This window comes from Melopsittacus undulatus, chromosome 2 (assembly GCF_012275295.1).
Source record: "Melopsittacus undulatus isolate bMelUnd1 chromosome 2, bMelUnd1.mat.Z, whole genome shotgun sequence".
Lineage (NCBI taxonomy): Eukaryota > Metazoa > Chordata > Aves > Psittaciformes > Psittaculidae > Melopsittacus > Melopsittacus undulatus.
In genome coordinates, this window is record NC_047528.1 from 34,389,426 (window position 1) to 34,416,062 (window position 26,637).

General features: G+C 36.1%; 1 protein-coding gene across 1 annotated transcript in view; it reads right to left on the minus strand.

Annotated features, from left to right (window-relative positions):
- The window catches only part of DIAPH3 (diaphanous related formin 3), a 222,456-nt gene that overhangs the window by 91,108 nt on the left and 104,711 nt on the right, over window positions 1–26,637 (minus strand). The window contains exons 22-23 of the mRNA XM_031045922.2: window positions 16,368–16,607; window positions 11,653–11,782 (exon numbers count right to left, since the gene is read on the minus strand). Coding sequence (XP_030901782.2) covers window positions 11,653–11,782; window positions 16,368–16,607 — 370 coding nt within the window. The remainder of the gene's footprint in view (window positions 1–11,652; window positions 11,783–16,367; window positions 16,608–26,637) is intronic.

Genomic DNA, 26,637 nt, shown 5'->3' on the forward strand with positions numbered 1-26,637 from the left:
GGAAGTTGAAAGCTTTATTGAAAAATAGCTGATTAAAATACCAAGACAAAAACGGCAACCTGAGGATAATACCTATTAGCACATATTCTATCTTGGATTAATATTACTGAAATCAGTTAAGATTTATTTCCTAACTGTTTATAAAGTAAACTTAACATTTAAGTATATTCTATAGGAAAAATACATATAGATAAGCACATACTCTGTCTAGTGACTTGATTTTTTTTAATCATTATTTACTCCATCCATAATATGCAGTATGTAAATGTAAAGCTACCTTAATCTAAAAAATCCCTGGAGAAAGTCTGTGGCCCTATAATGTTCCTAGGATCTGACATGGTTCCATGATTTCATCCACTGATTAGACTTATGTGATGGAAAATACAAGATACACTGAATACATCTTTCTCTCAGAAGATGACAGAGTCCCCAGAGGGCTAGAGTAAAATGTTGCATAGCAACTACAGTTGCATTCACAGCAGAAAGGTTAACACAACTATAAAATGATCAATGGCAACCTGTTAAACACTTAACGCAAAATTTAAAAAACAAAAAAACAAAGACAAAAAAACCCTACAATGCAAAAAAAAACCCCACAACTGGGCGACAATCAAATTTCCAAAAAAAAAAAAAAAAAAAAGAGAGAATATAAATGCAGGTTCATAGAGAGAGGTTGGGCTGAGAAGAGATTCAGAGCAGCCCTGAGAAGGACTTGGGGGTGCTGGTCGAAAGCCAACCATATCCTGAGCTGCATCAAAAGGAGCGTGACCAGCAGGTCAAAGGAGGTGATCCTGCCCCTGTATGCTCTCGTGAGACCTCACTTGGAGTACTGTGCGCAGTTCTGGTGTCCTCAACATAAAAAGGACATGGAACTGTTGGAACAAGTCCAGAGGAGGGCCACGAGGATGATCAGGGGGCTGGAGCACCTCCTGTATGAAAACAGGCTGAGAAAATAGGGGCTGTTCAGTCTGACTGCATTAGGGACTGAGTGATAGGACAAGGGGCAATGGTTTCAAATTGAAACAGGGTAAGTTCAGATTAGATAAAAGAGAGAAGTTCTTTACTGTGAGGGTGGTGAGGCACTGGAACAGGTTGTGCCAAGAACTGGTAAATGTTCCATCTCTGGCAGTGTTCAAGGCCAGGTTGGACTGGGCTTTGAGCAACCTGGTCTAGTGGAATATGTCCCTACCTGTGGCAGGTTGGAAGATGACCTACTGATCCAATCTGTCATGAGGGGATGGAAGTAGATCGTCTTAAGGTCCTTTCCAAACCAAACTATCCTATGATTGATATTATAATTCAGTCTTCACAGGTTCCAGAAGCAGACCTGATTTTAATAGAAAGTCATACTTCTGCTGTCACAAGAAGCCTTTGAGGGATGTCACACACAATTTTAAAACACTGATTTATTTAGAAAGCTGCTAAGAAACACAGAATATAATACCTTGTGTTTGATGCAACTATTGATAGGACTTCACAGTATAGCTTGACTTGCATTAAGAGTTCACACTGTAAAAAGTTACATACTTACAAAATGTCAGAATAATGAGACTCAACAAGTACACGCTCTTTAAAAAGAACAAAACTAAAAACCTCCAACCCACGAAAAATATTCAGTTCTTTTGCCACTGAGCATTTAAGCAGTTGATCAAGAATCGTTGCATCTCTACCTTGTTCTGAAGGGTTTTTTTCCTGTCGTGATCTTAAATTGGTCCTCAGTGTAAAAATTCAGCATTCCTTTGATTTCAGCGGTGCACAACTATTAGATACATTTTACTTTAAGACTTTATTTCTGCTGGTAGCTTCAAGCAGAAACTAGCTCACAATATGCTGGTGTTAGTTTGGTGCTATTGTCTTTGCAACTTCCAATTTAGTGGAAACAGAGGAAAAAAATAAAATCTCTAAATATAAGCAGCTCCTCAATGAAAACTCATGAAATACTTGCTGACCTTTCTTAGTGCACCTCTGCAAGACATGCTATAAAATGTAAAAGCACATAGAAGAATGGCAGGAGAGGATAAAAATACCTAACTTTCACCCCTAATTCTAGGAGAATTCAGATACAAATACAAGCCACATTAAAGTAAGCAACTTATGTGATGTCTTGAAAACAAAGACCAGGGCTTTCAGTGTTAGTGAACCTACAAGCCCAAATTTTCTGTTGAATACAACGCATATAGATCTGCACGCTCTCCCACTTGCACCCTCTGAACTCCCAGACCCTTCTTTCAAAAAGGGTCCCGAGATTTTTATAAGCAATAATTACATTTCGTAGAATCACAGAATCAGAATAGTTGGGGTTGGAAAGGACCTCAAGATCATCTAGTTCCAACCCCCCTGCCATGGGCAGGGACACCTCACACTAAACCATGTCATCCAAGGCTTCATCCAACCTGGCCTTGAACACTGCCAGGGATGGAGCATTCACTACCTCCCTGGGCAACCCATTCCAGTACCTCACCACCCTCACAGTAAAGAATTTCTTCTGTATATACAATCTAAACCTCTGCTGTTTAAATTTCAACTCATTACCCCTTGTCCTATCACTACAGTCCCTAATGAATAGTCCCTCCCCAGCATCCCTGTAGGCCCCCTTCAGATACTGGAAGGCTGCTATGAGGTCTCCACGCAGCCTTCTCTTCTCCAGGCTGAACAGCCCCAACTTTCTCAGCCTGTCTTCATATGGGAGGTGGTCCAGTCCCTGCCCAGCATATACATAAGTGAGTCCTATAAGATCAGAACAGGTCAACTTCTGCCTGTTTTCATACTTACATAATCAAATTCCAGGTACAAGGCTTTTAGAGTTGAGTTGGGGGAAGACGCTTTTAACTTTTAAAAAAGTAAAAATAATTTAAAATAAAATATAGAACATATCAGATGAATATATAGATTAATATATCAGATGAATATATAAAAAAAAATAGAATATATCAGTTGTAAGGGACTTACAACACCCATCTACTCAGCTGCCTGACCAAATCAGGGTTGACAAGAAGTTAAAGAATATTATTAAGGGCATTGTCCAAATGCCTCTTTAGCACTCAGTTGGGGCACTGACCACCCCTTTAGGAAACTTGCTCCAGTGTACCATAAGTCTGCTTTTATTCTCAGCTGTAATAACAATTAATGGTTTAAACAACTTTGGTTTTAAATTTTTTTCGCTTGATTCAGGTTTTCCAATACCATGATTATTCCAGAAGCCTCTTCACCTACTTCTGCTTTAAAACCTTTCTGCATAGCATTTCAAGTGAGGACTCACTAGCCCTTTTAATGTTTGCATTACTATTACTACAGTTTTACTGGAAATACCTTATTTGATTATCTTATGATAAAATATCCTTCTTTTCATGACCGAAGGCTCTTATTACAGCATCAGGATGCATGATACTTGTACTTCATCTATGGATTTTCATTTCTGTTACTCTCCTTCCTCAGGATCATTGATTACAGTGATGACAATCCAGTCCCCCTCCTGGCTGGCAAATATGCTCATTGGTGCAATACCACAATTTTTTTTTTTTTGCAATATTCCTTTTAGACAGTACTTAATATTTCTCCTGCTTTTTATTCTAAGGAATATTCTCCCATTTTCCATAAAACCAAATCATAGATATGGTTTGATATTCTTTCCTGTAGTCAACATAGATTGCATAGGTCAAAAAAAAATTGTCAAAACCAGCAGATTAGTGTACTACAAATAAATTTATTTTTATTTTGTGCTACTCTCATTAACCTCCACTTTTGAGTATTCTTTCCTCCATTAAATTTCATATCAGTAAAGTCAGATAAAGAGATGTGGAATTGCCCAAATCATTCTTTTTCCTTCAGTTTCTTAAATATTCTGTAGTCACACAACATTAATTTAGCTATACCAAAACTTGGTAAAAATGTACTTATGAAACTTTTAGTTCTATATCTCAGTTATCTCAGAATGCAGAAATGGAAACTGGTATTTACAATATGAGAATACAGTACTTCCAGCAAATTTATATGGAGACATTTTGCTTCCCTCTCCCCCATCTCCAGATCATTATTCTTGCTTAAAATTGAAGCAATATTTCACCTAGCTTAGAGACTATACATGTTTTATCTTAAATCCAAGAAATAATACCCCAAAGCAAAGCAACAGTACTTACGTGCTGTGTCATTTATATTGCTGTAAACCTTCTGCTACTTTTTGGAACAGATATTTCAGCTGATATTTCAGAAATTCTACGTGACGCCCATGTAAGATAATTCTCTTGGATGGTTGCAAACTCCATATCAAGAAAATCTTCCTCTTGGCTACAGATACTTTGCTTCCCTTTTGCTATTCTGCCTCTTATATTCTGAGAGTGACAGTGACAAGCTGATCTCCAGCCTGACGCAGAAAACTATGCCATATTACTAAAATAAAACCATCTGAAAATATATTTTTGCTTTTGCCATTTGAACTTCATACCAGACTGATGAACAGAGTTTACTAATTGTCTGAAATTGCCAACATATTATTGATGCAAGATTTAAACGTACAGTTAAATGACAAATATAGCCTACCTTCCCCCCTGTAACCAACAGAAACTCCCCTTGTATTGTCCAATGGGTTTAAAAGCACTAACAAAGAAATGTTCTAGAGGTAAAGTGTCAGACGGTTTCTGTACATACCAGCAAAACCCTGAAATATCAATTAACAGTGGAATAAGATGTAATGGATATACTCCATGTCACAGAAAACAGAAAACTCTTTGAAATCCTTTTTTCTACAACACTCTGACAATGCCATTGCCTCTTGAGCCCTCACTTTCTCTTCTATAGCCAAAGCAGACTCCACTTGCACACACAGAAGTGGCAACTCTCTAAGCAGGGTTTAATTAATTTTATTCTATTTGGAATTTAGAAGTGAGCACAATAATGCAGTGTAATTAATAAACAATGCATAAACATTTTTGTACCCAGTTCACTAGTAATAATACTATCATCAGTAGAAACAGGCTTCAGACCTTATGCTGCATCCTATACTACCTGTACAAGAGCCCTGGTCCAATACACTTGTTATGAACTTATTCTGAGAACCTCCTGACACCACATGCTTCTTTTTACAATGTACAGTTTAAGCTCAAAACTTGAAAACATAGGCAAAAGTTGAAAACAGAAACCTCCAAATGACAAATGATTCTCTCACGGTCAGTTATTCGTTACTGGATTGCTATTGGAAGAAAGAAGCTGCTGCTAAAGCAAGGGGGAAGAAATGGCCAAGCAATAGGGTATGGCACTTGCCTTCAGCACAGGGAAGTAGTAACCCACAGTGTTGCAGAGTATACAGTGATATAGTGCAGTGGTGGAATAAGAGCTGCCAAGTGACAGAATATCTTTTAAATGAAGGAGTCAAATTTGGAGGAGGGAAGAGAAAGATGACCCGGAATCAGTTCTGGCTTCCCTCACTGAAAAGCAAGCCTCATTGCCACAACCCTTGGGACCCAGACAGTGAAGTACTGCAACAACTGCAGCGTATTGTACATTCGCAGTTAATTTAGGATACGATTATTAATAATTAACTGCTTTGAATATGCTGTGATAGTGATAATGATTAAGAATGAGCCATTAGCATGAAATGTTCATGAATATCAGACTAGTAAAGCTTAAATAAAATTTTAAAGCCAGCCAGATTTATTAGGCTTCTAAGCAATCCCATCACTGTAATCTCTAACTCCCTGAGACAGATATCTGTATACAGGTAGCAAGATAAACAAGCCTAAATATATGTATATATGCCTTGCAACACTTCTCTACTCATTAAAATTAAGCTTTTTCACCTTCAAGGGTCTATACACACAGCTTTTCTATTCCAATGCCCGTTCCACCATATTAAGGTTCCTCCTGCAAATGATTTCTGCATAACTCATTTGATATTTCTATTTTATCTTTCTGCAGATCTCTACATTTTTAATCCCAGAGTACTGATATTGTTTTATTTGTCTTAATTTCACTATCACTTACAATGCTATACAGCAATGAAATCTTTCAATAATATCCAGATATTTATACCCAGTTTAATAAACATGAATTTAAAAGTATTGAACAGCTTTATGTGAATCCTGAGCTGTCTACATATCAAACTGTCTACATGTTTAAATAACCCGGGGGGGGGGGGGGGGGGGGGGGGGGGGGGATGGGAGAGGTGGGGGAGGAGGAAAGGGGCTCAAAGACTGTACCAGGGATTGGCCAAGATACTTAACAGTATCGGAGAGTATAGCCCATACTTGCATGGACTACTAACATACATCAATCTCATATTAGAAATTGAAGCGCTGTTTTGGTAAAAATGTGTAAAAACCCTCTTGCTTTGTATTTGATTTGCTAATTCATGCTGGTAAGAGATGCATATATCTCCATGCCCTAAAGAAACAGAATATTTCACTTATGTTTTAGTAGTTCATTGTATGATCATATCTTAAAATTACTTGCCAGGTAACAGTACTGTGCACAACTTAAAGCCAAACATTAAAAGAAATGAGATTACTTGCAATAAATGCATAACAATATTGCATTTTTCATCAGCTTTAAAACCCGAATTTTTTTATATTATGAAATATACTCAGACCAAAGAAAAAAAGATAAAATTGAAAAGAAGCTGTGTTGAATTATTTATTTTTAGCAAGTTCACTTTCTTAAAAATGTTTCAGACTAGATTATGTCCAGTCTATAGTGTGCTGGTGCAGGACTTGTGTCCCAATAGAACATAAATTTTATCCATTACAGGTATAGAAAGGGGTGCAAAAACATCAATAAACAGAAAATTGCAGAAATATTTAAAGGTGTATTTAAACCACACCACCATGAATTTCCCTTTGCAAACATTTAATGCCCCTGGGTATAGAGTCAGAATGGTTTGTGTTAAGATCATTTAGTTCGAACACCCCTGTCCTTCTCTGTTCATCATTACTTTGTTACATCAGTATTTATTTTAAGGCTAATACCATTACTTCACAGTTAATATGAGTCTTGTTTGAAGGCCAAATCAGACCAAAGCTTTAACTCCTATTATTTTTTTCTTCTTGAGACACAAAATTTAGTATTTGCTACAATGAGCACCACATTAATATGATTATTGTTATAAGCAACCTATATCCATCTTAAACATAGAATCATAGAATAGTTAGGGTTGGAAAGGACCTTAAGATCATCTAGTTCCAACCCCCTGCCATGGGCAGGGACACCTCACACTAAACCATGTCACCCAAGGCTTCATCCAACCTGGCCTTGAACACTGCCAGGGATGGAGCATTCACAACTTCCCTGGGCAACCATTCCAGTGCCACACTACCCTCACAGTAAAGAACTTCGTCCTTACATTCAATCTAAACGTCCCCTCTTTAAGTCTTAACCCGTTACCCCTTGTCTTACTACTACAGTCCCTCACCAGCATCTCTATACCCCCCCTTCAGATACTGGAAGGCTGCTATGAGGTCTCCACGCAGCCTTCTCTCCTCCTGGTTCAACAGCCCCAACTTTCTCAACCTGTCTTCATATGGGAGGTTCTCCAGTCCCCTGATCATCCTCGTGGCCCTCCTCTGGACTTGTTCCAACAGTTCCATGTCCTTTGCATGTGGCCATCCAGCCAGTTCTTTATCCACCAAATTGATGACTCTCCAATTTAGAGACATGGCTCAAGAAGGGAAATCTGTAACCTTACTCTTTGATAGTTAGGCACATTGATTGCATTTCTAAACTAATTTGTAATTGTGGCAATGTTTTTTCTTCTTTATTACCCCACCAGCACTTTAGTCCTCTTCCTGCAATATTCAAACTCTCCTCTAACAACAGCTTTTAATTTTGTCTTATCACCTCATTTCACTAGGACTTTCTACTTCTAGTGAAAGTAAATCTTTACTGAAGATTATAGTAAATCTTTAGAAATCACAATAGGTAAAACTGCTCCCCAGACGAGTAAGTTCCTTTACAAAATTTGACACAGACTTTCAGAAGTTTTGCAATAGGAAAATACTCCTTATGACATACAGATTTCTTATAGCATACATATTAATAATGCTCTCTCTACTGTCTTAATGGTTTTCAATATTAGTGAGGGTGTTCTGCTTTTTAATGAATATAGATAAAGCTCCAGATTTACAGTTTGGCTTCTAGGTTAAAAAAATAAGAAAAAACTGAAAAATTTGCAAAAATGAGAAAAAGAATAAGTTACTTGTAAAGTGACAACGAGCTAATGACTTTTAGAGGAAGGAAAGTTGTAGTTTTGTATTGTTATTAGAATACAAAAGGCTTTATACACTGATACCTGTAAGGTCTGTGCAAATTAGAGTAAATCAATAACGCAGCAGCCTGGATAAACACATTATAAATCTTTATAGTACCATAAAATAAGACATTAGTAAAGTGTATTAAATTACCAAAATATTTCTTTTCTAGAATACTAATAGAAAAGCAGAAAACTCATTATATTTAAAAGAAGAGACAGCTTTAATTATATGAATCTTTGGGAGCTGTCATATCAGTAAGCTCATTAGCCGCAATGAAAGTTCCTCCTGCTGATCTAAACGTACTTAAAAAACAGATGTGTTATACTTCAAAGCAAAAAGGTATCTTTAATTCATGTACTGTAACAGTGAGTTAAGCCTACTGTTAGTATTACAACAGTAGAAACTAAAATTTCAGCACATAATAGAAAGGCAGCAAATTAAATACTCTGAAGTAAACTACAACTGCATAGGTCACACATCTCTTGCTGCTTCCCTCTCAAAGTGATATTTTTTTTAAATTAGGGTTTTTTTTTTCTACTGCAATCATTATTAACATATTCTGAATGTTTTATCTATTACAAAATACTAAAAAATACATGTTCATGATTAACAGACCTTGTCACTACTCTTAAAGTCTTCCAAACTATGTTAACAGTTTACTATATGACAATTACTGGGTAATACTTAATGAGATTAAAGGAGTAAAAATGCTTCTTGTAAAAAAGCATAAAAAGAAAATTAGTTGCTAAATATTATAGCATTCTAATGTTCACCATTTTCAATCAAAAATAACTAGAAAGAGAATTTTTAAGAATGAGCAAATACAATATTAAAAAGATACAAAAATGGGGTGGCTGGTACAAGGACAGTCCTGTCAAGGAAGAATTCCTAAAAGGAATCTTTTTAAGAAACTTGTAAAAGACTCAACAATCACTTGTTAGTGATCAAATCAAAACCAATAAATACATAGTATAGTCCCATTTCTATACAGTGTGTTCAACTTAAAAGTTTTCTGTTCATATTGTTTAAATGGCATTTACATATATTTCTGCCACATTAATTTTTACTTATAATTTAAAAGGAAATAAAAAATATTTTTATGCCACATACAAAATGCAGAATTATTGTATCTGAGAAATGAATATACAGACAGGAAATAAAAACAGCTCCATTGAAGAAAAATAGCTTGCAACAAAGGAATAGGAGAAAAAAATATTCTTATCAAACTTAACTGATTTATTCATCTGAATTACTTTTAAAAATTACTTCAGAGCACAAAGTTCAGTGAAACCATGACCGGAATGGCATTTTACCACCTCTACAAGGCCCTAACCTTTGAGTAAAAGGTAGAAAAAAGAGAATGCTCTAGGCCCTCAGTACCCAAATCCTGCTGAAACACAATCAGTGTATCTTCTGGAATAAACATATTTGCCTCCATGACCATCAAGAGAAAAGATTTTTGATGTCTTTCCTTCTATCTCTCTCCATAGCAATTATAATGATGCCTTGTCATATCTCCTGTGCTTCCCTGTTCAGAAGCCTCACTGCAAACTATTCTTGGTCAACTTGTTAGTCCTTATGAGCATATTGATTAGTTACATCAGACCAGGTAAGTCCATTTTGTTGAATATGGTTGATCAGAACCACAGCTTCACAACGTTTTTGAACTGACCTTTTGGTAAGCTCAAGCAATAATAGCCACTTCATAAAAAATTTACTCTGCAAAAGCTGATACATATTAAATCAACTTGCCTTGTAAAAACATACTTCTGCAAAACTACTGAAAAGTTTTTAAAATAATCCCACATGAGCTGTAGTCTTTGGAATCTGCTGAATTTTCCAAAATTCCAGCGCAGGAGGAATCTTTCAAAACAAAATGGAGTTTTGCAGGCAGGAAAACAAGTATAAACACACACACTGACATGTTAATCTGTTAAGTACATCCTACGCATTTGTATTTTTCATACAGTAAAACTGAAATGTAAAATGCATCTCACAGTACACTGAAGTAAATTTGATACATAACCTTGAAAACATGGTCATTGATTTCCATTCTACAATGTACTGAGATCAAAAATTCATCTGGTCAATATCAGATACATAAAAATGAACGGAAAACCTGGACTAACTGATAATTTTATTGGGTACTCTTCAAATGGTCAGTGGTTTATATCTCAGCATTTTCATGTAAGATGGATTGTCCGAACTGAAAATAAGGGCTTTTATAATAAGGAACATTTTGGGGTTTCTGACTGATATAAGAAATTCAACCACAACACACCCAATAACACTAATGCTACTAATCATCATAATCATCATTTTCAATGGCCAGATGACACTGAAAATAATGTATAAAATACTAATTTTATGTACAACAGAAACTCCTTCTACTACCAGTACAAACACTTGGATGAACAGCTTGAAGCATTTGACATCTATTTAAAAATACTTGACCTTCTAAGTGGTTATGCACCAACTAAAATTTGAAACTTTAAAACCTATGACAACAGATAGTGAACTCCATGTGAGTGACCACTATCTCAAGTTCTCTGTCAGAAGCAGGTTTTGCAAAGCTGTAGTTTGTGGCAGGAAGACTGACTGAGGCATGAAAGTGGTACTGTATAAAGCAGTACAGATAAACAGTGACATTCTCCAAACTGACATAAAATAAAAAATTATTAACTGAGACAGCCCATACAATCTTCTTTTACTGCAAAAGCAGGACAGTGCTAAGATGGTATCAATTTCTAACTCAGTGCTTAGTCAGTTTAAATTACTTAAGCTGTGATAAAATATGGAGAAGGCACTCTTAATTAAGATATTAACTGCAAAAAAATGCTGCTGCGTATACTGAGATTTACCATATTATATAATGCATGATGAAGCAGCAAAAAGAGGAATTTATTTTTTCAGATTTCCAGTGCTACTGTTGCATGAAAACATACATACAGGAAAGACAAAACTTTCTAATTCATATTCAGAAAATAAAACTAAAATAATAATTAAAAAAATGAAGTGATGATATGACAGCCTTTCTGCATTTCTGAATTAAAAGATATTGCATGATCATACTATACTTAGCATATAGAAGATTGAAATTTGGAAATAGTTTAAGATCTGTTAATAGAAAAGAACTTCTAGAAGAAATATATTTTGGACAATGATTCAGGAAAATATGTTAAAAGAAATGGGATGGGAAATCCTGTAGTAAATAATAGAAGACAAAATAATAAATAACTTCCAAGACCACTTGCAGCAGCTCAGATTACTGATCTTTGATATAAACTATTAATATCTATTTTTTAAATAATATTAGTAAAAAATAAGCATTATCTCATAAAATATGCATCACACTCATCACACAAAACACGCTGTAATGCAGTCAGAATCAAAACTTTTAGTTAGTTATACAAACCTTTACTAGCTTTATCTAAATGCTGAAAATCCTCAACAAAATTCAGGACATCCTGATAGCTTTCTTCACAGACTTCTACGAGAAAATGGAGCAATGTTGTTTTTTGATCTGCCGACTTTGTGTCCTTCAGCTAGAGAGAAAAATGGAAATGTTAGAACACTAAGAATAAGATTATTTCTGACTATTTTGATAATGAATATATATTTCTAATTGTGAACTCAAGAAAGGCAAGAACAAATTGTTGAACTGGTTCAGCTCTTTCAAAGAAAATCCTAAGGAACAGGGTGCTTCATTTACCCCTTTGTTAAAAATACCCAGAAAGATCACTTTAAATATTTTTTTAAATCCTAAACAATATTTGAGTTCTCTACTCAAAACCAGTACACATTTGTCATTTTAAAATGTAATTATTTAAGCAATATAGGAATAATTGCAAAACTGTGAACAGACTCATTAAAGTGTAGAAAAATAAAAATCAGAGCTAAATCAACAAAAGCTAATAATACATATAAAGTATGCACACACACTGAAGGGCTTCCACAATTGCACACAGACTTGTGTATGTGAATACTGGGGGGAAAAGTCTTAAGTGCTAGTTGTTGTAGTGTGCCAAAATAGAAAACTCGTGGTACTTTGTTTCAGCTTCAAGACTGTTCTTTAGATTGGTTACTATGAAAAATACATGTGATAAGCAATGCTCAACCAATATAAGAGTAACTAAAACAACAAGGCAGAGAGGAAAAATTACCTCCCTTTCCCAGGAGGTTCAAAACCAGACACAGAGCTATATGGGGATTACTTCTGAACAGGAACTGAGAGCAAGATCAATCCCAACTAAATATACAAACACTACCTGTGCAATATCCTCAGAGATCACTTAAAGGGCATTTTATTGATCTGATTTAAAAACCAAATTATATTGTTTGCTTTTTCTATACTGTATGTAAATTAAAATGAAGACTTTTGAATGGTAGTGATCACATACGGCTGATACTTCATACTTCACTGTAAAAAGTTATTATTATCAAATATCGAAATGATATTACCTTAATACAGAATGTATATATTTTCCTTCTGACAAATGGATTAATAATGCGAGGCGTAATTTTCAAAATAAATAAAACACACAGCACATACATATCAAAACAAAAAAAAACATATGGTCATTCTTGTATGCAGTGTTATAAGTTACTTCTGCTGTACAGAGAATCTCAGTGAGAAATGTCTCAATAGCTGAAACATCATACAATTTCTATAAGGTGACACTGCTTAAAATACATGTAGTTAACAAAAATTAGTTTTAAAAACCAACCACTGTTATAAACATGCATATAAGTCTAATATATCACTATTTAATAAACAATTGAATATTAGCATATGAACATCATATCTCTCTTCTGAGAATATGCACACATGTGATACAGAACCTTTACAGTTCAATTCTACGTGATGGAGGGAGAAGGCAAGATACAGAAGTTGAAGATACCCACTTTTCAGCAAAGTGTATAGTCCATATAGATCCCTACGCATAGTTGGGCACCATAGATAGAACATAGAACAGATAAACGTTATATTCTTCAAGTATTATGGAAATCAATATATTCGAAGGATAGAAGCCACTGCAAATTTGTTTGGTTCTCAAAACCCCTACTGAAAACTGCTGTGCAGATGACCAAGTGGTCTGCAATTTGCAGCTTTCTAGTTTTGGGCCTTGAAGGAATATTGGTTTGGGAGGGATTCTTCCTGTTTTAATAGTAATATTTTTAATAGTTGAGCCACTTTATTATTCTCAGAACAGAGGAGACCAAGCATTAACCAAGACATTACACATAGTTAAGAAAATCCCCAAATTACACATACATAGTTTTACCTCCATGTTTCCAGACAAAGTGATCTGTCTGTGTAAGACACAACTGCATAACCAGTGAAGACTTGGCACTCACGGACTTCCTAAATGAGGCCACAATTGGATGAGGTAAATTAGGAAACGGTGACTAGTACCCTGATACATGTAGGATAGTAAATGCAAAGTGATTCCCTCTCTGAAAATCTCTCAGCTTTCAAAAGAACAAGTAGTTCAATATAGGCTGCATTCGTCCTGGGACATCTAGTGGCAGAGATATCAGATTTTACAGAAGAAATCTAAGGTGGCCACAGTTGCTTTGCTTCCCAGAAAAACTTATCAAAATCATATTTATTTTCTAATCATAGAACGATTTGGCTTGGAAGGGACCTTTAAAGCTCATCCAGTCCAACACCCCTGCCCAGGGTAGGGACATCAATGAATTCATTCAACAACCACTGAAGTTGCATTCTTTCCCCATAGAAAAGTTTTTAAGTGCCATGGTCTGGTATTTACAAACCGGCATGAAGTGATGCCAAGTAAAATATGTACGAAATCTTTATCACTAGAACTTCATTTTTTTACTTAACACATTCCTTACGTAAATGAAATATACTGAGTACTATATTACATGTTTATGCATAAATTAACGAAGTCCTGAAAGGAGTAAAACAGTATCACCATGTCTAATCAGATGATACAATGCTAAAATGACACCATAATAAGCATTTTGATAACAGTGAGCAATTTACCTTTTTTGGTCCTTATTGCTTTGTATCTACTTCATCTACAGACTATTGGTAGTGATCAGCATTACCCTTGACCAGAAGGTTGGATTAGATGCTTACTGACATCCCTTCCCACCTGAATTATTTCCTGATTTTAAGAAACACGTACACACTTCTCAAATAGTCAACTAAATACTTTATTCAAAATATCACTTATTTTATCTCGTACTTACACCTCAAGGAGATTTTGAGTATTATTAGCATACCTGAATTTCAAAAGCTTTCCAAAGTCTCCTTCACTACCAATTCTTAACTACCCTTGCAGTTAAAAAGCTTTCTTATCTTTTAAGCAAACTTCTTTTGTTATCAGAAAAGCCAATTAATTATTTCATCTCCTACCTTAGCCACATAGAAAACAAGTGTTCAAATGCCTTCTTTATCATAAATTAATAGCAAAAGGACACTGTTATGTCCTCTTCACATCCCTCTCCTTGCTTTTCTAAATTAAAACCACCCAAATGTTTTTTTTTCCTCATTTTAGAAGTGTTACATGTTACTATCATCTGGATTCTTACCAGTCTTTGTTTTCCGCAGTAATTAAGACCTCACTTAAAACCTTATCAGTACCAACTAAGTAGCAGATAATTACCAACTTTATAAGTACATAGAGGGTCCACTAAAAGAGACATTTTTTTGCTCTCCAACAGAACAATGTAACCTCCTGTAGAGCTAAATAACCTTTAAGAGGGCAAATCTAAGCAACTACAATATCCTAGACTATCAAATGCATTTAATGCCAGAACACTATAGAGCTAGCCAGGACATAAAGCACATTTTCTGGAATTCTGCCATTCACCCCTTACTTTCAATATCTACATACATCAGTTAAATTTCCTGTATGTAGTACTTCATGGTAGTCTTCAAAATTGTCATATTCTAGATGTTAAATTATTCTTCCAAGATATTTTTGAAATTTGATCCTGCTCTGCAAATTACCCATAACAACTACCCTCATATTGTTCTCATATTTCCTTTTTTGTTGCTGTATGTATTAAAAATACAGAAAACATAAGGAGAGCTAAAACAGATACTTGTAAAATCATACCTAAACCATAAATGCACCCACCTGTAGAGAGAACCTTTAATACCTTTCCTTCTGCATATGTTTCTCAACAAATTGTACTTCAAACTTAATTTGATCTACACCGTATTTATCTATGTGGTCAATACATGCTTAAATATTTACTTCAGACTCAGAAAGGTATACAGCTTATTCTCTATAAGTATTTAAGTTACAGTATTACATTCAATAGTTGAGAACCACAGTGAAATAATTATTCCTGAAACATGGCAGAGTAAGGGTGATTACTATAAAGAACATAGAAGTTAACATCTTGTATTTTCTCTTGTGTAAAAAGATAAAGAAGCTGACAGGAGACAAAAAGTACATACAAACTCCCCAACAATTCCTTTCTCAAAAGGACTATTACATACATGTGCACTCTCTGCAGATTTTGCAGTGACCTTCAAGAGGACACAGGAAAAAAAAGAACACCACTAAATAAGGCAAAGGCAATAAGGATTAGAATAGACTATAAGTTAACACTCAGAAAAGTGTAGATGTCTTCTTGTATACACCTTATATAAAAGTTGAAAGAGTGAAAATGTAAGGAAAATTAGAAGAAACAGGCAACTAATGAAACTGAGCAACAATAAAAAAAATTAAGAGAATCAAATAAAGAGAAAATATCTGTAAAAGAGAAAACATAACTGTTTTAAAACAGATTAAAATGTGACAGTCTTAGAAGGGCTCATACATGTAAGACTACAACATCGCTATGATCACAGTAATATGGGTTTTGCATAGCGTTATTTAGTTTGGTTTGGTTCATTTAGCATTCACCCGAAATCTTGTAAAAGTTTAAATGCAAGCCAGTCTCAAGATGACTGTACACAGCTTAGCTGTATTACTCAAACCATCAACTAATGTTAAGAATTGTTTTTAAAAAAAAAAAAAAGTAAAGAAACCACAGAATTAACTGTTTAACTGCAGGAAAAAACATCAAAACTAAGTATTTAAGTAGCATAATAAAAACAAATTAAAAAGTGAATGTGTTACTCAACAGAGATATTTTAAAACTCACTTTACATAGGGAGCTGAGATTATATCCAAAGGTCTGTGCATTCCGAGAACCTGCATTCATGTAGTTTCCCATTAACAATACTAGTTCCAGAAGCTTGCTAAAGCTTTTACTCTTCTTTATCTCTTCACAGGCAGCACTGACAGCCATGATGTCAGGTTTGATGTTGTTCACCTGCTCCTCAAACTGAAGCTTAAAAAGAATAGCACTGAGCCGTGGCTGTAGTCTCTTCACGTTGCTCATCTGATTGAAAAGAAAATAGGAGATTTCCTTTAAAATTCATGGTACACTTTGGCACTGTACAAATGCATACAATCTGAAATGATTTATTAGTGTGACAGGCTTGAAGAAGCAATGTATCTGCTATAACTGATAGCAAATGAATGAATGAATGAGAGACACTTGGGTAAGCAACTGAAATTCCATCTTGTGGTTAATATGAACTGCCCCCATCCTTTCCCAATAACTAGTATGTGTAAGCAATAAAAGATAAAGTGTCATCATATATCACATCTGTCAACTCATATACCAAATCCTATAAAACTAATCCAAGTTTATGACCCGGTTGTTACAAAGTAATAAAAGTAGTTCACAAATTTTGTATAACTCAGGATGTACCAAAACAAGGCAAATCTCATTTTCTGGTGCAAATATTTAAAAGCTGATTTCAGTAAGAGCTTACAATAAACTTGCAGGAAAATAACAGTTTTGAAAAATCTCAGCTATGAAACACTACGTATAGCATACATTAATATATGCCAGTATTCGTATCACACTGTACTCTTGTATATATTAACCATATACAGTTAATTAGGTAAACCAGAATGCTACCAGGAAAACAATACCTTCTGTAGATCATATGCAAAAGACTTGGCCTGTTCTATGGTTTACTGATCAGGTATTTTCAAGAGAAGATTCAATTCTCATAAAGCTTAGGTCACCGAATTCCCACCCCAGACATACCTAGCACATTAGTTATTATATCCAAACAAGAAGACTCCAAATGTTATAACTTCTTTAGTCAAGGAACATTGAATGCATTCAGTAAATTAAATTCCTCCACCTCTCAAGTTTCCAATGTACTACTCGTCCTTCCAACTCTGTCACATAAACCTTCAAACATTTTTTGGTTTGGCATCACATACAATATCAGATGTTTACTATTTTCCATTCTTGCTCCTTTTCTCCCTAAACAGGCATTAAATGTGCCTTGCTCTTTCCTTCTTCCATAGCAGAAATAGCAGAGTTTTGTTCAAACCTGCTGTTTCCACATGAGAAATATTAATCTCAAATTCTTCCATGAGCTTCTTCCCTAATTTTTACCTCCCCATTTTCTCATCAGCTAGATGAATTCCATAACACCTTCTTCCTGTATGTGCATTTTTTCTTCTCAAGGCAAGGTTCAAGCCAATAATGCCTTGACAATTCCTGAAATCATTAACCAGGTTTTGGGCTTTTTAAAAATAAAACACAGGTGTTATGTTTTTCAGCTATCAATAATTCTCAGTGCAAGAAAAGAAGCAATAATATTGGCACTTCTCCTACAAAGTAACAGGTTTCATAAAGTGGACTTAAAAGTTTGCCTTTATATTGGAAATATCCCACTCCAACCCACAGTGACGACAAAGGTTTTGCAGAATACTTCTCAACCCATATCTAGTCTATCAATGTTAAAATAGCTCTGACACTGCAACATTCACAAGTGTTAGGTGCTGATTAACCCACAAGAGACTCAGAGAGACTCAGTGATGAGTATAATGGTGACACTCTTCATCTATTTCAGTGGAAAATCAAACACATTACCTTACTTAATCTGATACTGAAGGCTGTCTAATCTAGAGTTGGTTTAACATAGAATCAGAAAAACATTGAATTTTCAGTCTATTTTATTTGGTTTACAGAGGCAGTATAAGAAAATAAAATCAGGTAGAGTTAACATTTTACGCAACCATGCCACTTTGCAATACTTACCTAGCAGTGAAAAAATCTGATGATGTCCTACTGAAGAAAACATACCGTTTGCACTTCAACACAAATAAGAAATCTTGAAGTAAAATAAATCTTTCCCAGTAACCACACTTTGGTTTTGAACACAGAGCACACAAACATAATGTATTTCAGAGAAGACTATGTTGAAAATCAACTCCACTATTAAGCTTTAATCCACAGACTGCCTTCAACTTGATCCTAAAGTAAAATGCATATAGTTTGAACATAAGCTCATTATCAATTGCAGGTAGTTACTCTGTGCTAATCATAGAATCATAGAATAGTTAGGATTGGAAAGGACCTCAAGATCCTCTAGTTCCAAACCCCCTGCCATGGGCAGGGACACCTCACACTAAACCACGTCATCCAAGGCTCTGTCCAACCTGGCCTTGAACACTACCAGGGATGGAGCATTCACAACTTCCCTGGGCAACCCATTCCAGTACCTCACCACCCTAACAGTAAAGAACTTCTTCCTTATATCCAATCTAAACTTCCCCTGGTTAAATTTTAAGCCCTTACCCCTTGTCCTATCACTACATTCCCTAATGAAAAGTCCCTCTCTAGCATCCTCATAGGCCCCCTTCAGATACTGGAAGGCTGCTATGAGGTCTCCATGCAGCCTTCTCTTCTCCAGGCTGAACAGCCCCAACTTCCTCAGCCTGTCTTCATATGGGAGGTGCTCCAGTCCCCTGATCGTCCTTGTGGCCATCCTCTGGACTTGTCTAACAGTTCCATGTCCTTTTGATGTTGAGGACACCAGAACTGCACACAATACTCCAAGTGAGGTCTCACGAGAGCAGAGTAGACAGGCAGGATCACCTCCTTCGACCTGCTGGTCACACTCCTTTTGATGCAGCCAGGGATACAGTTGGCTTTCTGGGCTGTGAGTGCACACTGAAGCCAGCTCATGTTCATTTTGTCATCAACCAACACTCCAAAGTCTTTCTCTGCAGGGCTGCTCTCAATCTCTTCTCTACCCAGCCTGTAGCTGTGCCTGGGATTGCTCTGACTCAGGTGTAGGACCTTGCACTTGTCATGGTTAAACTCCATACACCTTATCACAAGAGAGGATAGGAATTTAAGTGTTGTGATGTTGAGAGGCCTATGTTCACGCCCTATACTTTTTATACTCAGATTATAAATACATAAGCCTAATTACACCCTTACAGTAGAATCCTGAAAACAGAAAATCTAAATAACTAAAAAGAAAAGTTGAAGTAGAAAGCTAAAGAGAGCGGACTACACATGTCAGAGAACTCCATGTATGGGTAACAAATTGTTTTATTTTTCCAGTAATAGTTCACAAGAATATTCTCACTATGTGCAAGTCCAAATGGGTATTGACAACTGAGTTGAGCTGTCCAGTAGTAGCTCTCACAGCCCTTTATCCAACAACAAAAAGATGTTTTCCTCTCAAATACAGCATAAATCAGAAGGCACCTGCAAGTGTGTGCCATCTAGTAAATGTGTACTCTCACTGCCTATTTTGTTGATGTCAAGTAAAGGAACATGTCTCAGAAGTTACATGGACATTAAATTTGATCACTGAATGTGATTCATTCTTACAAGCTCATTGAGAAAAACTCTGCAAGGGTTCCAGTTTCACAATACACCTTCCTTACAGAATCAACAGTACCAAGGCTGTCAGACCACCTGAAAGTGCTCCTATCCAAAAAGCAAAGTATCAGTTACAGCAAAGCTACCTAAGAGAGCAAACTGGAAGGGCATCTCCTGTGGAAAATGTGTCGTTTTCATCACTGCAGCACCAATGAACTCTACAAAGTGCATAGGTAAAAGGTGTGAATTGCTAATGCTTCTCTTCAGATGCAGGCACTTGAACAGCAGGAAAAATGTTAAAGTGAGGAAGAATTCCCACCTTAACAGGCTTTGAACTATGTTTAAAGAAAAAAAAAAACCAACCAAGCTGCTCAATTTGAAATGTGCAGTCAACATGCCCAAATCTTAGTGAAGACCACCAGCATTCTGGAAAGACTAAACATTATTTCAGTGTATGGGAAATCAATCCATGATAATGGAAGAATATTTTTGTTGAGATTTTTTTGTGGCTATCTGGAAATGGTTCTCCTTCACCTTTGGCATACTTTTTTCCTCAAATTAATGGCAGTCAAGTCAAAAACTGCCAACTCAAAATTGAAATTACTTGTGAGAGATCAGAAAGTCTTTACACATACAACACAGGTGTGTACATGCTTAAAACTGAATTGATGACTTTTCAGCCCTACAAGCACTGACTGAAGGGACACCTTGCTACTCTACTTCCCCATTTTGAGTTATAAACAGCCAGAATTTGCACTGGTGACTCAATTCCTTACAAATTCAAGATTTTCCTAAAAGTATTCAGGGCAGAAGAGAAGGAAGTGTACTGTGACACAAGAACAATACCTATCAATTACTTCCTAGCTGCACATAGGTAGTCTCGTCTTGTGGATGACAGTGCACTGATGTGCAGTGCAGAAAATCCCCAGTACTGTTTTTGATGGCATTATGGTCAACAAAGATGGACTGGTAAGACCAGTCTGCAGATCTCAGAAATGGGGGCATTCCTTTTGAATTCTCCAGAAGTCACTTCTCTTAAAAAATAGAACCAAATTGCCAACGGGGGCTACAGTACAGCTGTCAAAGTAAGCTGAGTTTACAGTCTCAATGTTGAAAGTCAGAAATAGGCATGTTCTACTATCACAACAAAGGGGTGACTTCGTCTTCTCCAAAAAATAAAATTAAATTTACTGACATCTTGTCAGAAAAGAACAAAGAGACAACGTTTGTTTCTCCAAGTTGAACTTAGACAATGGTACTTTCCCAAAAAGGAATTATCCAAGAATGGGAAGGTCTGAATTTCCCAAATTCTATTATTTTTAGCAGATATAACAGATGTCAGAAAAGCTATTTTCATTAAAAGGTACATATGGAGCAGATTGCCCCTAGACTGAAAGCTTTCCTCATGGGAAACCAAGTCAAGAGTTTAATATAGGTAAAAATCCTCTGTAAAACCTATAACTAAGCCAGAGAGTAAAAATAAATAAATTTCTACCAGAAGCCATTGAGGAATTTAAAATAGAATAATATAATATTAAACCAAACAGAGAAAGGCTTCTAAAAGTAAAACAGATCTAGCTGTATTCCAGATAGAAAAAAAATCTCATCAGCTTCATCCCAAAATAAATGTCTCATCTTCTGCCTGGCTATTACCAGGAATCCACTTCCTAATGAAAGTAAGTATAGTACTACTTTGAGTTTCCCAACATACAGCCCATGAAGATGCAGAGAGATGATTCAGGTATGGATAGAAATGTCTGGGAACCATGACAGCAGGCTTATTGCTTTCCATCGGGTTGAACCACCATAACAACTCCAACATAAAAGTAGAACGCGATGACACATAATTATTTAAGCAATACACAGTGGTATCAGACCACAGTAGCAGGTGATGATAATGTCTTTGGTGTGACAGACATGACCTGTTTCAGAAAAGCTCAGATCTCAAGCACATTAATATTTAGAATAGTCTTCTCTACTGATCCAGCAAGGTATCCAAGTTAGTTTTCTAAGCAAGGAAGGTGTCTATGATGAAGACAGTACTAGCAAAGAAAAAGCATTCCACTGTAGATCTTCTAGAGTCCTGACAATACAGAATTCAGCAACAACTTTGGAATTTTTATTCGTGTTACTTAGTGTATTTTGAAACACAGATCATCTGTGGCAAAAACAGACTAACATGAAGCATTATGCAAGTGAATGCTGTGCAAGACAGCTTGCACATTCTAGAGGAAGTTTCTCAGTTCTACAAAAAAATCAAAGGAAAAGTAAATCCTAAAGCACTTGAGCACCATAGGAGCTCCACTGAGCTCTGAAATCTAAAGTTAGAACAGGTTAAATATCTGCATAGTAATTTCAAGAGGTACTGACTAGCCTCAAAATTCTTCCAGCACAGCTGCCCTACATTAGCCAGTCATTTGGATGCCTCTCTCCATTTACATGGCTAAATTCCAAGGCACCCTTCAAGTTGCCAAGTCAGAATGACAGAATCATGCACTGATCATGATCCTTAAGAAAAACACTTCTGTTTTGAATAAGATGTTCAAATCACAACATGAACATTGGAGGACTGCTTACATTTCTAGTCAAGCAAAAGCAACAAATCAGATTCAGGACAGGATATTGAGACATATAGACAAATCTGAAAAGTGAATGACTGGAGGCACAAGATGAGAACCCTTCAGACAAACCTTATTGATCTGAAGTTGTAGCAGTATCTGCCAATAAGAGAACTGAGATAGCCTATGTGTGTGCTAGAAAAAACATTAACCAACCACCCACTTTCAGCCATCTGAATTAACATCAGACAGCAGTAAGACAAAATTTTTTAACCTATTCTTTAGATTAGCTACCCAAAATAGTTTTACCAGAACTGAACAGGGTAAGAGAATAAGACCTGCTGCTACTGAAGCTTTTACAGGAACATTCCTCTATAATTCAGCAGCACAACTTTTCAGTGATACAGAGAAAGTAACATAATTCAATCAAATAGCAACTGCAAATGGCCACCTTCAGAAGGTATTTCTGAAGCCTGGTTCTCCAGCCTATCCATGTCCAAGGTTTGCAAGACACCAACTTAGCTACAATTTGTCATAAAGGTCTTCTGACTGTCACAGAAGGCATTCAATAGAAAGTTAATCTTTGTCAACACTTCTGGAAAGGCTGGAATTACTGATAGAGAACACGGACAAGGCAGAGCAGCAGACACATGACTTCTAGAACACAAGAGAAGAAGGTAAGCTATACAGACAGAAATTACACAATCAAAAGATCTCACAACACAGGTGCACCTGACCACTTCCAGATTTTGAACCAAATGAAACATCAGTAGGTGTGGATATGGCAAAGCATCAAGTGTTACTAAAGGCAGAGTATACCTCTGCAGGTAGAGTGGTAAGTATGAGATTTTCCAAACAACAGTAAGAAACACTAATACATTCTGAGTTATCTTCAATGCAGACATACAGGTGAAGCCATAAGCTGAATACGGAGTTAATCATTTTAAGTGTCTGCTAAATTACTTAAGACAAACTAGCTTTCATCAGGCCTCACTCTAATCTTCAATTTACTCTAGTGAAATCTTTTTTTTGGTATGAACTCATTAAAAACACATCCATCAATGAACAAGCTGTGAAGCCACATGAGGACTGCTTGCCAAATTCCATTTGGGTTAGCTAACAGTGTATTTCACAAGGACCAGGCATTCATTTTATTATTTCTGAAATAATAATTATTTCTGACAGAATTATTTGTTTCAGAACTATTTCTGAAACAATATTTCATAACTCCGTCCATTTTTACTTTCCAGTAAATAAGCAATCAAGCAAAAAACTGTTTCTTTCTTTTCACTCCAGGACAATATGGGAACATACTTACAAATATCTCAAGATTTAAAAAAAGAAATAAAGCAGGAGCTGTCACATGTGGCTCTTGAGACACTATTCTCAGGTGTGAGGCTGATAGTACTGTTGCCTGCACCTGAGGTCAAATATCCACCAGTCACATCCTGACAGGTATTAGCAACTTTTAAAATCAAAAGTGTTTATAAAGAACACCAAAATCATGATTTTTTTAAATGGAATTGCATTTATGGATTTAAAACCATATTACTAAATTACATTTGTCTGGGATTGTTTTACACTACTAAGGATTAAAGGCACTGACAAGTCTACATGCTTACTACTGGATTCAGCTCTCTCCTTGCAGCATAACCAAATCAGAACTACCTTGAGGGATGGTTCCTGGTAAAAAGGCAGTTAACGTACATAGGCACTGACAAGCCCAAAGCATTAGTATTGTTGTGTGGGCAGAAGCATGGGGAGAGGTGGACCATGCAAACCCATAAAGAATCAATTATATTTTGAGTATTCTGGCACTCATTTATATAAACTGCATCCCAAAATAATTTGAGGAGGGTGGGGGCAAAGATCTGGAGCCACCTGATATAACACCAAACATTGCCTCCAAAAATGCCTCCAAAAATGCCCTGAAATATCATATCCAAGAGGTGCAGGGATGCCTGATCACCTCTATTTTATGACCAGTGACAGGATACAAGAAAACAGAATGAAGCTGCTGCAGGGGAAGTTCAGGTTGGACATATGATTCTATGATTAGGAAAAGGTTCTTCACTGAGAGGGTGGTTGGCCACTGGAACAGGCTCCCCAAGGAAGCAATCATGGCATCAAGCTCATCAGAGTTCAAGGAGCATTTAAACAGTGCTCTTAGTAATATGATTTAGTTTTAGGCAGTCTTGCGAGGAGCAGGCAGTTGGACTCAAACTACATGGGTCCCTTCCAATATGAGATAGTCTAGAATATTCATTTTCTTACTAGCCTACCAGCAAAGTAAACCATGTATTTTAAAAATTGATTCAAAACGATAAGTAAATCAGTGGCCAGCAACCTGGTCAATCTTTACAAGAAGCTGAAGTTAGGAGATTCTGAGATAAAGACATTCTCATGCCAACTGATGCTTTCTGACTGTATAAAAGATCTGTCCAAAAAAGCTTGCTGTCACCAACCAAGAACCACCACAGAGACATAACATGGTGTTGAGTCCTGTGTCCTCTGTGCTGCACATCAGCAGTCCTGGTCAGACTGCTTGAAGACACACACAGGGTGGTGCTCAGAAGAATGTAGGCATGACAGCACAAGTGAATTAAATCTCCAAGAGAGCAAGCAGGTAAAAACTAATTTACATCAAGGTTTTTTAAGTAAAAAATTACTTTTCTTTTCCCATAAAATCTCACACTGAGCATTTTTCTTCTATGCTCATTTCCCCATGCAAGTCTGAAACTTAAAACTTTATGTTACTGTAAACTTCTCTTTTGTATTTATCCTTCAACTCAGAAGTTCAGAAAGTTTACTTTAAACAAGCAAGAAGTAAGCTGCACTTATCAGTTGCTTATGACCCTTACACTTTTAACATCTCAGAAAAAAATCCTCAGACTCAGATTGAATTAATACAAATGAACAATAACAGAAGACAATTTTTTAGTACTTGAATATTTTACATTCAAAAAGCACTGGACGAATGTTGACTCACATCTTTTATAGCTTTATTAAAATAACTATAATGAACAATGGTTTATTTTTCAACTTTCCATCAATCTCTCAAATAACCACATATTATTTCATTTCTCATGCTATACTTTTCAAAAGGCCATAACCTTTCCTGCCTGAAGTTAATATCACTGTATTATTGGACCGCATTCTTAATTATGCTGTATTTGTGCAAGTGATCTCCACTACTTTTTTGTTCTTGTTTTCACAAAGTCCTACACAAGCATTAACCATAACTCGGGATAGTATTTAACTTGGACTTCCTATTTATTTACAAGATAATCTCTCATTAAAAAATGTTCACAAGAGTTCTTGTTAAAAATTATTCTACAAGTTCTGCTTCTCAATAGACCAGATGATTTAGAAGATTTAGCCTCTGCTTTCTTCAACATACCTATATTGTTATTTTATTTTGTCATCCCTAAGTTCTTTTCCTACGAAGTTGAATTGCATCTCCATGGTCCAAATCCCTTTATTTTACCTGTTCTTTACACTTAAGATTACCCATGGTGATCTTTTTCCTCAGGTTTCTCTCAAGAGAATATCTAAATTAATGTCACTTTTTTTGAAGTTATCAGCATCTTCACTTGGCAGACAAATGGAGGCTTTCCATGGCATAAGTAAGAGATAAGAAAAGCAGAGCCGTCCCCAGGTTAGTCAACACTGGACTCATGCCAGAACACTGTCAGTGCCTGGAGAACAAAGGAAAACACACTCTGATACAGAGGAACTGAAGCAATGTTAGACATAAGCTTGGCTCACATGGCCAGAGAAAAGCCTGCTGCTTTTGGAAAGCCACACAATACCCTGAGAGGGAAAAAACAACCTAAAATCCAACCAACAACCCACACAGCCAAAATAGCTATGCATATTGGTTTCTGCCTCGGCTGTAACCAGACACATGTTGCATGGTCACCACTGTTCCAGGACAGGTGCTACACCACTCACACAAAACCATTAATGTCAAAATGAAGCTGAAACTTGAGATGACCAAATAATAGCTATAATTATGTGCAGGTAAACATGAGAAACTCATCAACCGCTGGTAGGAAATTGTTCAGCATTTCATGGAACTATTAAAGAAAACAGGAGTAAGCCTGTCACAGCTTAAGTAAAACAACACAACAGGGCTGATAAATACACTCAGTGCTAGTAAGTCT